The sequence below is a fragment of the Rhodnius prolixus genome, unplaced genomic scaffold, assembly GCF_049639745.1.
Source record: "Rhodnius prolixus isolate KJV_2025 unplaced genomic scaffold, Rpr scaffold_6, whole genome shotgun sequence".
NCBI lineage: Eukaryota > Metazoa > Arthropoda > Insecta > Hemiptera > Reduviidae > Rhodnius > Rhodnius prolixus.
Window position 1 is genome coordinate 26,813,287 of NW_027411634.1, and position 17,868 is coordinate 26,831,154.

The 17,868-nt window shown below is 36.1% G+C and overlaps 1 protein-coding gene across 8 annotated transcripts in view; it reads left to right on the forward strand.

The window, feature by feature from the left end:
• The first annotated feature begins 361 nt into the window (after window positions 1–361).
• Window positions 362–17,868, forward strand: part of Chi (LIM domain-binding protein 2 Chi) — a 323,078-nt gene continuing 305,571 nt past the window's right edge. For 4 of the 8 annotated variants that reach the window (XM_074139795.1, XM_074139800.1, XM_074139797.1 and 1 more), the window contains exons 1-2: window positions 362–491; window positions 2,782–3,412. In XM_074139795.1, coding sequence (XP_073995896.1) covers window positions 449–491; window positions 2,782–3,412 — 674 coding nt within the window. In that variant the 5' untranslated portion in view covers window positions 362–448. The other 4 variants (XM_074139798.1, XM_074139799.1, XM_074139796.1 and 1 more) reach the window with 4 other exon arrangements.

Genomic DNA, 17,868 nt, shown 5'->3' on the forward strand with positions numbered 1-17,868 from the left:
GTACATAATAGTAGGTAAATTCCCCCACTATGAATAAAGAGACCGGCGAGAAAACCTTGAGCTACTGTCGGCAGCGTGGGGTGTGAACTATTTGGCAACATCGCACACCATGATATAACATACCTAGGTAAGGTAAACTCCAGCTTACAAAATTACCCATCGTCCTCTCTTCAAACAGTAACATATAAAATTAAATTTTTAATTAAAAATAGAAATAATTGGGCATTTATTTGGAGCATGAAGGTATACATTAATTTTTATAATATAAATTATGAACGTACCAATTTTTACTAATGCTTTTTCTTCACAAAAAAGGTAAAATTTTGTACAATCAATGTTCATCAGTTGTCAGTTCTGATTACAAAGAACAATGTTTGGTTAAATAATTTACTGTTAATAGTAGTTGAATAAAAGTAATGGTGGGACAAGAGTGGTGGATTGTTTTCACATGGGGAGCAGCGATGCGGTGCAAGTGAAGTCACGGCACATAAGTTTGTATTCCAATGTCGCCAGCTCAGTAAGTTAAGTGCAGTGGAGAAGCTAACTAGTATTTTTCATTGAGATAGCAAAGCGTGATGACAATCGTGGGTGAGATGCGAGCGTTTAGTGGCAGGGAGCTGTGACCAGGCCGTACTTTTATTGATTTTTTTAGGGTGACACTGTCAACTAACCTTGTCTTCGCGATGTAAACGGAAAAAAATAGTCTGAGCTGTGCACTCGGCCAACGCTCTGTTCGGCTGTCCCGTGACAATCCCCCCAGTGGCCGTGATTAGTTGACAAGTAAACAGTGTTTTGATAGACAGTGTATGTGACTTGGCATCACAGACATGATACCCACACTCCCGGCTTCTCTGTAAATATGGCACCGTGTGCAGCCTTCTCCCCTGATAATTTCTGCAGACGACCAAAGAAGAAATTCAGTTGACATTGTATCCTCAGGCACGAGATTCGTCTTAAACGGAAAAAGGTGGGGAATAAGGGGTTAATCTTTTAATTATTTTCCACATGAGTGATGATTGTAAATGTTGTTTTGGTGCCGGTCACATGGGAATATAGTGATGGCATTATTTTCACTTTAGAATACTTAATAATATAATTGAAGAATGTTTAATTTAATTAAAAACAAAGTGATTTGAGGTTCAGTATTTTGGTTAGAGGTTGGAGTCGGAGCAGCAGAGTCGAGCTGGGGAGAGAATGTGAGTACTACTTGAGTCAAATCAGCGGCCATATTACTTTACATGTTGTTATTTCCCTTCTATTCCTCTTCATACCCGTTTCAGCCGTCGTACGGGCGGTTTGCTCTCCCTGTACGCCGGTTTTCGATTTTTACTAACGGTTTTTAGCCACTTTTTACTATTTTCTCATTTAAATGTTTATGTTTTGACTCGAGTAGTGTTTACTTGCTGCCTTTCTTGAGAAGTTGATTTTATTTAGAAATGAGGTATAGTCTACAGAACAGGGTTGTGTTGATTTTTAAACAGAATGGACTGTACAACATGTTTATTGACTGGGAAATTAATTAGTGACGTTTGTTATGGTTTGTTGGTGTGTGACAAGTGTTATGGTGCTCAGTGCCGCGGGAACATGAAGTGTTACAGTTATGTGTCTAGAAAGGCAGTCTTTCAAAACAATAAATTTTCACGTGTTTTGACAATCACAGAATGAGACAAGGACGCGGAGGCCAACGAAGCAAAAAATGTAATTTTTAAAAATTATTAGTGAAGGAGAATCGTTCAGAAATTTATATTTGTGAATTTTGTGTGTTGCAAATTCCTAGGCTTCTGACATGAAAAATTCTGGTATTTGATACATTTTTCGATTTTGTTATGGATTACTTTGGCAATTAGATTTAATTTCAGTTTTTGGTAGAATTTCATTTTGTTTTTAGTTGTTTTTCCCAAGCCAGTAAGTAGCCTAGCTGTCTTTTTAGGTTAGGTTTGAACACTAAACAATCATCTTAAAACGAATCAGTGTGACTTTTTATTAAAAATTAACTTCAATTTTTCTAATTTTAGACATTAAAATGTCGTAACCTTGCGAATTTTAATGTTCTAAAAAGGTATTTTTGAACTATGAGTAGTTAAGACCTAAAAGTGATGGTTATATAAATAATCTTCATCAAGCTCCCATAATTTTGTTTCAAGTTAAAATACGTAATAAGGAAATTATATTTTGCAGATGATAAGAATAATAAAAATGTGATAATATTATCAATAATGTTTAGTCGTTTGTGATTTGATGCTTGGAACATAAACGTTTCTTCCAGATAATAAAGATTTTCTAGGCACTTCTTAACCATTATTTCCACAGGCTAACTTCAGTATGTTACAGTAATATAATTCTATGACTGCTAGTGCAGCATGCTTATAGTCAAAGGTTTACATTTTCTCACTCTACAATTATTGAAGACTTTAAAATATTTGTTGTAAATTGCTAAAATATTCGATAATCATCATCTCAAAATTGGAAGTATTTTTTTGCAGCAATCTCAAAAAGATATTAAATTTTTTCCTCCTCAGCTTGGTTACTAACGTTCTTTTTTTGTTTTTATTTTTTATTTATTTTTATTCATATTTAATCCATTGCATTTTTTCTGTCCCTTTTTGGAAAGATAACTCTTTCCTAGTTAAAAGGGATTCAAAATGCCTGAATGAATGTTCTTTAATTGTCTTTATCACTAGAAATCTAATGCCTGGTCTGTAACGAAATTGTATATAGCATAAACAATCTGCGACGCTTGTAAATAAATTATAAAATGCTAAATTCAGGATATTGTTTCAGGCTGTAGTCGCCGAGTCGCACCTCCGATCTCTCTACCATCCACGCTGGACGACCCCGGTGTGTCTTGGAAGGGGCCTCCCCCAGAGCCCCAGCCTTTCCCAAATTCCAATCCCAACTTTAGCGGTCCCCCGTCGGGCGGTCCCTACCAGGGCCCGTCTCCTTTCCAGGGCGGTCCAGGCGGTGGGTCGCCCGCGGGTTCCGGCGGTCCTTACTCGGCAGGGGGACCGCCTCCAGGTTCGACAACACCTCAGTATACTGCCTCGCCAGCCCCATCAGGTTCATCCACTCCTGGACCACAGCAACCACCAGGTGGCCCGGGTGGCTTTCCACCACAGCCAGGACCTGGTAGTAACTCAGGCGGAGGCCCTCCGTACAATGGTCCAACGTTTGGATCACCTTCTGGTGGCGGCCCTGGAGGTTTTGTTGGGCGACCGGGCTCTTCGGGCCCTCCATTTGGTCCACCTGGCGGTGGTAATCCACATTTTGCCTCACCTGGACAGTTCCCTGGGCATCAGTTTGGCTTACCTCCAGGATCTCCTTTTGGACATGGACCACCCATGCCAGGACCGATGCCAGGGCATGGCATCATGCCACCTCAGATGCAGGGACCTGTTGATCGTCTTGACCAGGGGTGAGTACCAATTTTTTTTGTATGAATTCAAATTCAGTTGTAAGTGATTTGTTTCTAACATGTGGGTCGCTATTTAACATTGGAAGGTACTATCCATTACAGAGATTCTTTTAGATTATTATTTGCAGTACTCGCAGAACTGGTTTTTATTCTTATTTTATGTAGTGATTGTTCAAAATCTTTATCAAAATAGTATAGAAGCCAGAAACGTATACACTTGCAGGCTTTACTTTACTAAATTGTGAATTAATTAACTGCCACTTTTAAAAAATAAATTAAGTTTTGGTATTTTAAAGAGAAGTTATAAGTACCAGGTTAGGTTTTACATTCGTTCACTAAATATTACCTTTTGTTGCTCTTAGGTTATATAACCTACACTCTGTTATAACCTGCTCCCTACATTTAATATATATTTTAGTTAGATTTTCTTGACTTATTGATTATAAAATTAGTTTAAATTTCAATCGTAAGTAGTAATTACTATTTCATTATTAATGAAAATAAAAAATATACATATTTGCCAAAGATGAATTTAAATTTATTAGGAAAATAGAAAACGAAACTTGTATTTAAAACAAAATATATTATAAGAGTAGAGTGAACTAAAGTAGGTTGAGATAGAGAAAGCCCACAGCATCATTGTGTCTCTTTTTCTTTTTTACCCCTAATAATTACAGTGTTACCATGGCTACAGCCAGTCCGCCCGTTCCCTCACCGATCGGTACACTCGCTTCCCAACAAACATGGACACCCCTTTACCCCACATTTACATCTAGAACCCCCTCCTCAACCTCCTTTCGTCTTCTCCCTGTTCGTTCTTCATCATCTTCTCTGGATCCTAGTCTGTTCAGTTTGACTCACTTTTCTTCTCGTCCACTTACACTGTTCTTTCATTAATGTTCACGTAATAATTCATTTACATTATCTATTCTTATTAACTTCAAATTTGTGATGGATTCACAGCTAGCTTTTCAAATATTCTATTCTTGCAATTATCTATATTTATTCATTCCAAATTAGAGTAGTTCTTATTAATTAATAATGTGTAGTTTACCCTTGCAAGAAATATGCTTTTTTTTCTAATAGAAAATTGTGAAAAACTTAGTCTTTAATAAAAACTGTTTTCCGGTAATAGTATTTTTCCCCTTCTAATCAGTAAGAGAAGTATTGTCATGCAGGTTTTCGGTTTTTAGGATTAGAATTAAAAATATCCCTTTTATAATCTTCTCACTAATGGTTCATATAGCCCCAAAAATTAGATAAATCGTCGTCATTCTTTCATGACCTCTTCTTACGTCTTGAGGTTTACGTTTTATTATTTATTATTTTTTTATTTATTTATTTATTTTAATTTCAACGTCCAACATCTGAGGTCATTGCCACCGTAGCTTTTATCAGTGCACTGCCGGTCTCCGAAAAGTGTTCTCTTGTTAAAGACAGCACTGTCCATCACCGGATATCACTCTGCCTACTGAACTAATAATCCCTTCTCTATATTGATATTTTATTTATTTCCCGCTGTGTTATTACACTCAATGTAATTACATTTAATACGGGATAAAATAACATTTTTTCTGAAGTATTATGCGCAAAAGACTTACGATATTGTGTACATTGTACACATTGTAGAAAGACAAGTTTGCTGGACCTATTCTCAATAAATGAGTTCCAAGATCTATGTGAACCGTTTACTGGAGCCAGGTGTGCTTCTGCTGTCCACCACCTTTCAGTCTCATCTATCGATGAAATCCCAAGAACTGAGAGAGGGTTTCAGGGAGGTTATTTCACCTCCAGCTTCTGGTAGTTCTCTGGTGTTTGAATCTTTCTTGAATAATGGCATCGCAGTACCTTAAGTTGTAGTTTCCATCATCTCCCCTATAAAAATCTGCAAGTGCTATCTCATTTTTTAGACCCAGTTTTTCTTCAAGTGCTCTCCTTAAGCCAACATTGTCCCATAATGAGTTAAATCTTTTATTCAGTTCGCTGGACGTGTCTCAGATTATAAAACTCTGATAGATCTTCGCTTGTCTCAAGACAAGGAAGTTCGAGTTCAGAGTGTATCACTTTCAGTTCTCTTCAATTCCTCACGGAGATACACTACTGCCTCTTGCAAGAAAAGTGTTTTCAGTAGGAGGTTTTTTTGGCACCTTGCCTCGCTAGAGCGTCGGCCATTTTATTTTTGCCTTAAAAAATTATTTAAAAAAAAAAATCTTAAGTTCTTTCTTGTTCATCTTCTAGTCAAGGAAGTTGGCTCGCAATTTTCATTGAAGCTTTGCTTTCAACATTTTTATCGTTCAAGTATAAAATTTATAGTCAGGTTAGAAATGCAAACTGTTATTTAAATATTTTGTGTAACATTATGGCGAAAATTTATTGGATATTTTTTTGTGGAATCTCCATCTTTATTTTCAATCCCCTAATTTGTGGTCTACTAATTTTTCTTTATGAAATTTTGAATGAAAATTGTTTACAACATATTTTTGTGGGGAAATTGGAAAATATTATTCGTTAGATAGGTTCCTTATTCAGAGGTAGGTTCTTCAGGATAAATTTTCGTATTGGGGAGGTAACATTTTAAGTGGATGACTAACTGCGTATATTGTACAGATGAACTTTCCTCATTAGATTATGTCAAACTAAATGTGTTTTAGTGATTGCGATTATAAGGAATTTGATGATTATATGACGCAGAATGCTCTCTTATAAGTTTAGAACAGATTTTTTTACGAACATATCCAACTTCCGCTTTGAACTATCACCGGAAATATAGTTTTGGGTATGAACAAATTTTCTCAAAATCTAAGTAGCGCCCCCCCCCCCAAAAAAAAGCTGTAACATTATATTTGGACAAGACTCGAACCGGAAACTTGACCGTGACGTAACTATCAAAATACGTCTACCGGATGTGACACTTTGCTGAATGGTTTTGGGTGGTCTACAATTTTTATTTGAACAATTTTTTTGGAGGGGAAAATTCATTAGGAATCTCTTGAGAGTGGAGGTTAGTTATTCCTTCTTTATAAAGTAAAATTATGATACCTGGCTACGGGAACTTCATAACCGTTGATGAAGAAGGATATCCGGGTGGAATTTAGAGGAGATTGTTGGTATCAGGGAAATATTATCATCAACTATCCTGCCCTATCTGGGACTTCCTTAGACAGGAAATTGAATTTAAATTAACATCTATCCATTTTCTTTTTTTAATTTGAGAGCATCTTCTTTAAGGATATCTTGGAAAGGCTTTGGTAGGGTGGAAGGGTCACAGAGAGCATAATAGCATGTGGTGGCTGATCTCTCGACTCTGCTAGCTTCTGCTGCAACTTCTTAGAACGTTCCTAGAGAACCTGGGTTAGGGTATGTTCACAACGGAGCTGTGAGCATAGATGATAGCAGTGATGTATCAGCGCTTAAAGAAAAACAATACATTCTTATGTGAGCGTGCACAACGAAGCTGCGACTAGTGACTCATACTCGCTGCTATAAACGAGCATAGATGATAGAATTAAATTTTTCATTTTTCTGCTAGCTGAACTCCAGTATCGGGACTTTAAAATGGACGTAGAAAAATTATTTAGTGCTGTCTTTACTCATTATTTTTGGTTTAATTTTATTATTTACTTTTAAACAATATTTTGTTTTTTAAATCGTGCTTACATTTATTTTCATGTGTATTTATTTGTTTTTTCTCAATAAAACCATTACTTGCCAGAGTTATCACTAGTTTTTCTTCTATGGTTATAGGATTTCCATGACAATTTTTCCAAAGTTTTCTTAATTTTGACCTTATTTTTTTCTAAAATATAGTCGAATGTGGGTGGACCCATCCTCACATATTCAAAAAAACGATCCGGATAATTTCTAAGTTCCTTATATAAATGGTGAAATTCGCCCAAAGTACTTCGTTTTTTATTTATGGGATGTACAAGATATTTTCTAGAGCGTTTTTTCTTTAAAATATACCATTTCGTTGCTGCTGAACATAAAAACTCTTCTTCACTTCTCGGACATGTTGCATGTATCACAGCTCCGTTGTGCACACTAATCAGCGATTATATTTTACTCTATCAGTTATCATCTATGCTCACAGCTCCGTTGTGAACGTACCCTTAAGGCTGGAAACATAGTGGAACGGCGATGATAGCGAAGAGCAAAGCGGCGAAAACTAACACAAGTAAACATATGGGACCGCGCATAGTGGAGAGCAAAGCGAAGATAGTGCAACGCTATCTATAGAGAGTGTTTGTTTTCGCCGCTTCACTATGTTTCCAGCCTTATGAGGTCTCTATCTCCTAGGGATGCTGTAGGATGATTGTAGGGCTTAATAGAGTTATATTTTTTGGGCATAATGTAGTAATGGCTTGGTTTTTTACCGCCTTCCAAAAAAACCCCTTAAAGAAGGGAATTCTGGAAGCACAAATACCAAATTTTTTGTTAACGCAAAATGGTATTCCACAAGGAGAAAGTATAATAAGTTAGTAGCCTCCATTATATAGGTAGGCACAGCTGGCGTTGTGGCTAAAAGATAAGAAGCACAGAAATACTGAGCCTAAAATTATGTCCTAAAATTTTTTGGAAATATATTAATGTTTTAATTAAATGAATTCTTTTTTTGGGGGGGTACCTGAGGCTGGAAAAAATGAACGCGAAATATTGCTCTAAAGTGCTGTTCCAGAATTCAAAAATTTAGTCTTGATAAAATTTCGAATTTTTGGAAAATTCCAAAACTTTTCTTGAATGGATATTACTCGTCTGAGATTTTTTTTTTTTTTTTTTTTAAAGTTGCCCCAATAACATTTTTACTCAAAATTTCGTAAATGATTCGAAAAGTTTTTATTTAAATAATTTAAATTCAGCCATTTGGTGGTTTAAGTTAAAAAAAAAATGTTCCCAATTACGTCAGCAATTTGAAAATTTCAGTTACGCGAAAATTTGCGATTTATTCCAGGATTTTATTTGGAACGATATATTTGAGAGATTGGGAGAAGGTGGCTAGTGGAGAAGTGGGTGAAATATGGCACTTACATACGAATGCAAGTTAGTGGCCCTAAAATAGTGAAGGGCCCCGGCGAAAGGCTGCCTGCAGCACGCTGAATGTGCCAGCCAGTCCCTGGGTGTAATGAATTCACCGGAGGGAGTTCTCCTCCACCATTCGCTTACCCCCACCCCCGCACTCGTTTTCCTCCTCCTCCTCCTCTTGTCCTTGTCATTGATTATAACTTCAGTATTGATCTACAAACTGCTGTAGCTGTACTATTTTATATATGTATATAAAATCTTTTTTTTTTATATATATCTAATGGGGCGCAGCCTTTCAGTTTCCGAAGTGATTACGTTACTTCCTTTTTAGCCCCCCCGATAACCCCTCCAAATTTGGTAAGTTCTCATCCGCAAAATAATTTTTTTTTTTTTTTCGTGGGAAAAACCAGTGCCTTCACAATCCTGCTATTCATAGACCTACCAAGATCTAATCGCTGACGATGAAGTGGAATTCTTCAAGTATATGGAAAGATAACTAGTAAGAGAAATATGGAAAGTGGAATATTGAAATAAATATGGAAAAAAAACAGAATGGAATGTCTATTTTTTCATACAATGAATGTGAAATTCACGACCAAAAATTAAATTAAAGCCAGCAACTTTAAAAAATACCTTAAGACGCCACGGTAGCCGAGCGGGTTAAGAGGCGAGACCTGCGAAGCTAATATGTATTGTGGTATTGGGTTCGATTCCCGGTCTTAGGCCTTGGATTTTATTTAATGGTTAAATGAGAAATAGTAAAGTACGTTTGCTAGTCGCCTCCGTCTATGACACCTAATTGGTAGTTGGACGTTAAGCCCCGCCTGAAAAAAAAGGTGATTACTTTACTGTTACTTACTTTTAAAAATACCTGGGTTTCTATCCCCAAATAGTCAGGGAATCGAAGATGGATATTGGAAAGAGAGTCAAAAGCTTAAGGAAAGATATAGGAATATTAAATTCTATGTAATTGAACAGCTATATCCCAAATCAGTACTAAGATGCACATCTATACAGAGATCAATTCAAAGCAACTTGCTCTAGAGAGCAGAAACCTTGATAATCAGCTAGAAAGTGCAGAAAAACAAAAGATAGAGGCAACTGAAATTGATTTCTGGAAGTTTTTCGCAGAGAGAGGATGTGGAATGCGGATATACGAGAAGCATCGTGGTATCTTCCGATGATACTTAAAACGGAAATATTAAAATTGAATTTCTTTGAATTGTTTAGTTGTAATTTTAAGATGGACAGACTCTTCCCAGAAGATTGAAACGTCAGTGGCCTCGCGATTTTCTCTCTTCTGAAGAGAGTAGCTAATCCATGGAGACGACTTAGGGAGTGCTATCACTGGAGTAACTTCTCCCAGTCAATTAGTGAGTTTGTAGTGGTGTCAGTTATTGTCATTGTTACTTATGGCGTATCTAGGCGCTGGTGTAACTTAACTAATAAATTTAAAAAACAAAATAAAAGATGGACAGACAAAATGGCGAACAAAAAAATTGTAGAAATTACTTTTTGAACTCTGGGTACTGCAAAGTACTTATTTCTGTTAAAAAATAAAAATAAAATGAAGCTGCTACAAATTTTTATCAAAATGATGAGACCCTAAACAAATTAATGAAAATAACGAAAGTACATCTCAAAAATTTACAACTGAATATTTTTTTTTCTGGATCTAAGAGGTTAAATTGGACGAAACTCTGGGGATACGAGTCGAAAATACTTGTGATAGAATCAGCAAAAATATTTTTTAAAAAAAATAATTACACGAGCTCTACAAACATACATCAGCCACTTACAGGAGAATGGAGAATCCAAACTAACGTTACGAAATCAAAATTTATAGTATTTACCCCACAGACGGAAAATCCTACCTCCTATCATCTTGAACCAAACTCCTGCACCAACTGTGGACAAAGTACGCTACCTTGGACTGCAACTAGACAAACGGTTGACATGGAATCCCCATACTAGACTCGAAAAGACAAGAAACTAACCAACGCTACAAAACTTCTCGCCAGACTACTTGACAAACGTTCGAAACTTAACCTACATAACAAAAGACTCTTATATCTACTGTTACTGCCGACCTATTTGGTCATACGGCCATCGAAGTATGTGGGGATCGACTAAACCGTTCCAACTCACTACGCCTCCAGACATTACAGTCCAAAAATACTTCGAAAACTTCTCTTAACGCTCCGTTCTATGTATCTAAACCTCACTATCCATAATGACCTCAAAATTCCTTTCATTACAAGTTCTTGCTAACACTCGTTTCTTCAAATTTCATTCCTCTACAGCAGCTCATCCTAACCCTCTCGTAGAACACCTATCTTCCTCCACATTACCAGGTAATCCTCTAAGGAGATTGATCTACTCTTATCATAAGAGCAAAGCACGTTACTGGAGTGACACCACTGGGTGCCTTCTCCACTCATGATTTTCTTTTATTTTTTGTTATCAGGTACCATATTTGCTTGTTGCAACAACCGTTGCAGTGGTAAATTACAATAAAAGATTTAAAAAATAATTATAAATAATGAAATTTTAAAAAAAATTGTTTATATTTACTCATCTTACAATTTAGTCTCAGGTTTCTCAGTCAAGAAATAAATTTAGTATTGGGGAAGACCTTATTACGTAAATTGAGCTCATGAATTCTATAGAAGTTTCGGTACAACTTAAAGTTGAATTTATTTTTATTTTTTTTAAAGAAATTGGGAATTTAGAGTGTCATACGTTTTAATGTATTTCTCTGCACCGAGAAATATTTTTAGCACAAAAATTATATATAATTTTGTGACTTACAAAGTATTGGTGGAATACTCTATTTAGGGTCTAATAAATAGAAATTTTTAATAAATATTCAGGTACAAAACCTTTTTTTGCTCTTATTCCATTGCCATTGCTCTTCCTCGATCAATTGTTTTGGTAGAGCTTAATTAGTTAATGGTCGATGTAAATATTGTTAGATTGAAATAACCTCTCTCTGTGTTGGCTGCGACCTCCATAGCCTTAGTTTCATCATAAATAGTTGGAATATTAGATTGCATCCTTCAATGGAATTAAAAATAAATCTCCTCGAGTTTTATTCAGCTTTTTTATTTAAAATATTCTTTCCCAGAAATATTCGATTTATGGCACTTCTAAGATAGAGGAGGGGATTAGCCTTTTCTGTAAAGTGCCAATACTGTTTATTGTACTGTATTACCACTTATATAATAATAAGAATGAAATGGTGCAATGATTTTTCTTTTTCCTTTTAATTTGAAGAATATCAGCAGATCCCGGAATTACTAGTTTACCGAGTTGGGTTTTTGTTCCGTTTATTGAAATTTTTTTACCAGTGCCTCCTAAGGTTTTATACACTGCTCCACAAAAAAAGTGGCGCACTTTAAAAATGTGTTATTTTTTTTTCTCTGTTACTTTTTTGTTCTACATTTTATTTTAGTTAGCAAATATAAGAAGTATAAAGTTATGGGAGGGCTAAAATAAAATAAAAAATGATCTAAAAGAAATAAAAACCTTTAATTTAACAAAAAAGTACTTCTCGGCAAAAAATGAATTTGAAAAAAAAAGTATTTCTTCCGATTAAAAAAGGAGAAAAAGAATTTTAGTAACGTGTATTGCTCGCATTACTGCATCCAATCTCCTCGGCATACTCCTTATTAAATTTCTCACGAAATCTTGTGTTAATTCCTCCCATATCTCCACCAGAGCACCTCGCAACTCTTCTAAGCTCCTGGGAGGATTATTTCTCCATCTTAATCGCCTACCCAGCTCATCCCAAAGATGTTCAATTGGATTTAAATCCGGGCTGCGTGCTGGCCACCTCAAAACAAGAATGCTAGTATCCTGTAGATATTGAACAACACAGGCGGCAGTGTGTGGTCGGGCATTATCTTGCATAAAAATAAAATTTTCCCCAATAAATGGTGCATAGGGTATCACATATTGCTGCAAAATTTCCCTCACATACAAATCTGCATTCAAAATTGCCGTGTTGAACACGTGGAGCTCAGTCTAAGCTCCCAAAGAAATCCCAGCCCACACCATCACTGAACCACCTCCGAATGGTAGTCTACCAGAAATATTGCACGGAGCGTAGCGCTCCCCAGGCCTTCGGTAAACTCATCGCCTCCCATCCAGGTGCGTAGAGAGCAAAACGGGACTCGGCTGAAAAGAGAACGTTTCTCCAATCGTTCTCAGACCAGTTGTGGTGTTCCCTAGCGAACTCTAGACGGGCTCTCCGATGGTCTACGGTGAACAATGGTCCTGTGGCTTGCTTCCTAGAGCGTAAATTCATTTCAGTGAGCCTTCTTCGTACGGTTTCGGCACTGAATGAAACTCCACGAACAGTAAGCAGTGTTTGAGCAGTTTCAGAAGGAGTTGATGTACGATTTCTCAGAGTGTGAATTCTAATAAATCAGTCATCAAGTGCTTCTGAGGCTCTTGGTCGACCCGAACCTTGTCTGCGAGTGCAGAGGCCTGTCTCCCGGTAACGATGGATGGCTCTACGGACGGTGGTCTCAGGCAACCCTAACGTTCGTGCTGCGTACCGCTGACTCCGTCCATCCTCAACTAATGCAATAATACGGGCCACTTGCTCTGCAGTAATCACCATTTTCTGAGAATTTGCAATGCTTTCAGCTTGAAAAAAGTCGAAACGCAACTGAAGAGGTCAATAAATTTATTTACTGTTGAGGTAAAGTTCACGTTGTTGTTTACACAAAAAGACCGAAGTGGATTAAACGAGGAATTGCTTCTCTATTTACAAGAAACTTTGGGCCTTGATTCGATTAATTGTTCCCTGACAGTTTATGAAAATAATTAAAACTAATAATCTTTCCCCAAAATGTGATAAAACAAAAAATAAACGCTTTTTTAAAGTGCGCCACTTTTTTTGTGGAGCAGTTTATTTAAAGTTTGTATAGAGATGGCATTGGCTCAAATTTACGATTAAAAAGTCGTTTATATGTTCGGTTTGCTGGACTAGTTTACAAATTTGAGGGATGAAGGACTCACTGCGTGCGCATCAATCTTAGCAACTTTTAATTGCAATCTTACCACTGCAATTAAACTGAATTTTATAATTTTTAATTAGGTTTTAAAAATAAAATTTACAGATTTGATTGTGGTGAATTGTTTCCATACTAGCTTTATATTTTTTTTATCTATGCACTTACGCAATATCTCAGTTATTGGCAATTGTAACTATTGTTTGAACAACATTTTTACCGGAAATGACTGAAAATATCTGCAGAATTAGTCAACTGTCTTCCATTGAACGATTCCGGAACTGCTATATTAATACCACATATTAACGTTGTAAACTTTAAGCAGTATTCTCGAATATTATATCCAATAATTTTATTCTACATATATAAAAAACTTAAAACAACTATGATACATTCAATATGTGTACAAAGATTAAAAATTCCTTAATTCCTGAATTAAACTACTTACTTCCGGTTTCTGGGATTTTTCAGCCCCTTAAACTTTCAGACAGATCCTTTCTGAAAGACTAAATTAAAAAAATATAATTGAATTTTTAAATTTCAGCATCTTGTAATTTTTCATTTTTTACATATTTTGAGAACGTACGAGGGTCGTTTGAAAAGTCCGTGCAAAAATAAAAACTACTTAATTTTTTGGGGTAAACTTTTTTTATTTTTCAACATAGTCTCCTTTTAGGCTTATACACTTCGTCCAACGCTGCTCTAGTTTGTTGATCCCTTCCGAATAATAGGATTTGTCCAAGTCTGAAAAATAGCCATTCGTTTCTGCAATCACCTCCACGTTTGAATAAAATCTTTTTCCCGCCAGCCATTTCTTCATATTGGGGAACAAATAGTAGTCCGAGGGAGCCAAGTCTGGAGAATGTGAAACGAGTTGGAACCCTATTTCCATTAATTTTGCGACCACAACTGCTGAGGTGTGAGCTGGTGCGTTGTCGTGATGGAAAAGGACTTTTTTGTGGGCCAATCGTGGGCGTTTTTCTTGCAGCTCTGTTTTCAAACGGTCCAATAACGATGAATAATATGCGCCTGTAATAGTTTTACCCTTTTCCAGATAGTCGATGAGGATTATTCCTTGCGAATCCCAAAAGACAGTCGCCATAATCTTTCCGGCCGAAGGAACGGTCTTCGCCTTTTTTTGGCGCAGATTCCCCCTTGGTAACCCATTATTTAGATTGTTCTTTGGCCTCAGGAATGTAGTGATGTATCCATGTTTCATCTACAGTGACGAAACGACGCTTAAAGTCCTGCGGATTCTTCTGGAATAGCTGCAAACCGTCCTTGCAACACTTCACACGATTTCGTTTTTGGTCAAGCGTGAGCAATCGCGGCACCCATCTTGCGGATAGCTTTGTCATGGTCCAAATGTTGATGCAAAATATTATGTACCTTCACTCTTCTGTCATCTATCACCATATCATGGATTTTATCAATGATTTCTGGAGTAGTAACCTCAACAGGGCGTCCAGAACGTTCAGCGTCACTTGTGGCCCATATGGCCACTCCGAAAATTTTGAAACCACTTATAAACTGTTCTAATCGAAGGTGCAGAGTTACCATAATGTTTATCAAGCTTCTCTTTAGTCTCCTGAGGCGTTTTGCCTTTCATAAAGTAGTGTTTAATCAACACACGAAATTCTTTTTCTTCCATTTTTTGAAAATCACTCGACTTCCTCGATTCAAACGAATGCCAAACACAAAGAAATAGACCGATCTGGCTGAAACTTGGTGTGTGTTCTTCCAAGAGATGCTACTAACTAAACATAACCTCGATACGCGCCAGTGGTGCTATCTCTCTGACTTTGCACGGAATTTTCAAACGACCCTCGTACTTGGTGTAAACCATTTCCTAAAAAACTACTTTTTCAAATTCAAAAAAACCTTTAAAGAGGATGTTTTCTGGTTTGGCATGATCGCAATTATTTCCGCAATAACTGACAGAAATTATAAATATTACTCTATAAATATTCTATTCAAATTTTAACAGTTATGGATATGAATTTCAGCTTCATATTCTATAACATGTTTGATTTATTTATTAATTTTTTGATTGCTGTATTCGACCTTTTTATCTACTTCATATTTTTGCCGTTATTATGTCTTATACATATTTAACGCAAAAGTAAAAAAAAATCAGTAACTAGTAATGCTGAAGATGCTTGAATAGCCGAATTCCCCCTACAATTAATCCAAAAACTAAGAAATTCTCCTTTTAGATAGACATAAGAGACCTGACCCTCATCTGCTGCATTGCGGGTTAGTCTAGTTCAGCACGAAGGAATTATTTATGAAATTCCTCGCACCTTTTTCAATAGTATTTTCATTTAATATTGCATAAGATTACTTTTCATTATTTTTTAAAAATCTAGTTGTATTTCTCATCTAATTTGCTCCAGTTAAATTTTTCAATTCCCTGAAGACGAATTCTACAAAATAAACGAGATTTAACTGTTTATTAAATTGCCCTTAATATTTTAGGTGCCGCTAAGGGCATTGAATTGCTACTTTTAAATAAATAGATAATTGACCCTAGAATAAATATTTTTTAGAACATTATAGTAATTGAAGTTCAGTATTAGGATTTAAAGGGATAGCAAATAAGATGTCGAAATTTTATTCTAATCTTCGGACAACTTTTACTAGTCTTATTCCTTTCCCAGCCAGTCAACGTAGTCCGCTACCATGGGCTTTACCTTGACAGAAAACTTACATGGAATCCTCATACACGACTTAAGGAGAACACAACTCTAACAGACGCTTCCGACAACTGAAAAGACTACTCGAGAACAGATCAAAACTCACTCGTAGACAACAAAAACTTGTATACAGGGCGAACCATTAGATATTGTCCATAGGCCTACTGTGGGTAGTACATCTAAAGTGTAGTTCAATGACGTATTGGCCAACTTCATATTTTCCACTGTTCTTGAGTGACGTCACTTTAAAGTTTTTTTTCTTAAATCATTACTTTTTTTTCCAATAAAAATGTTATTACTCAGAAAGTTTTAGTCCGAATTCGATTCTGATGACACGGTTAGAAAGACAGATAAATTTTCTAAAAATTGATACCAAGTTATTCTCCAAACAGCCTCAATCTTCCTCCGGATGCTGGAAAAATAAAAGTAATAGAAATTTTCAAGAAAACTCATTAGGCCCTTATGTGATCATTATCAGACCTAGGTGCTGGCACTTTTTATAAAAGTTTTCTTGTCTAAATGGGCTTTTCTAACGGTGCATCATTTTCCAGGATTCCTTTATTTATACTACTTATGCTTCAAAATGGTATCAATTTTCAAAAAATTTATCTGTCTTTCTAACCGTGTCATCAGAATCGAATTCGGACTAAAACTATCTGAGTAATAACATTTTTATTGGAAAAAAGTAATGATTTTAGGAAAAAAAAATTAAAGTGACGTCACTCAAGAACAGTGGAAAATATGAAGTTGACCAATACGTCATTGAACTCCACTTTAGATGTACTACACACAGTAGACCTATGGACAATACTTAATGGTTCACCCTGTATAAGTAAGTTTATTAAAGATAGTCTGGGCTTATGGCATCGAACTGTGGGGTTTTAACCTTAACGCTCAAATCTGCAAAGGATCCAGAGTCCTTGCAGTCTACAATTCTTCGCTCTATAGTTAAACGCTCCATTTCTACGTCACCAATTAAACCATTCACACACAGACTTGAACATCACTTTCGTGCAACACAAGTTGCTGAAAACACAACCTTCAATCACATCACAATCCCACTTGTACAGCATCTATCTTCCAGAACCATTTCCAGAGAACACTTCCAGACGTCTTAAAAGACAGGTGGCCTCGCGATCTCCTCTCTGATGATGGGAGTCAGTAGAATTTAGAATGTTATTGGAGTGTTACCGCTGGGTAACATCTCCACTCTGATATGTGTGATATGTTGCTTATTGTTACCCTTTTTGCTTATAACGCAATGCGTTGATTGTAACTAAATAAATGATTTTTTTTAAAAAGCCTTTTACGAGATAGTAAGCGCTATGAATGGTAATACATGATTTTAGAGACATGTATTATTTATAAATCTTCGAAATTTTGGTTTTCTGCATAATTTTGTTTAAAATTATTTGTCTCCTTATGAATACCAATGTTTTGTTAATCTATCCACGTAATCCATATGCATTTTTCTCATCTTCTAACTTATCTTGTCTCTCTCAAAGAGAAATTATTTATCTAGAACCCAGTTTTGTTCTTATTTTTTATTTTCTTTACTTCTTCGAAAACTTTGAACTTAATGCCACTCAGAGCTTTTTACTTGCTGCAATATCTCGTTTTCTAGTTATCGATAGATAAATACTGTGCAAGGAGAGAGATAATGAAGTACTTTGCAAAAACCACTTCTGTTTTTTTGGGAACTAAAGGTTTCTGAAAATTG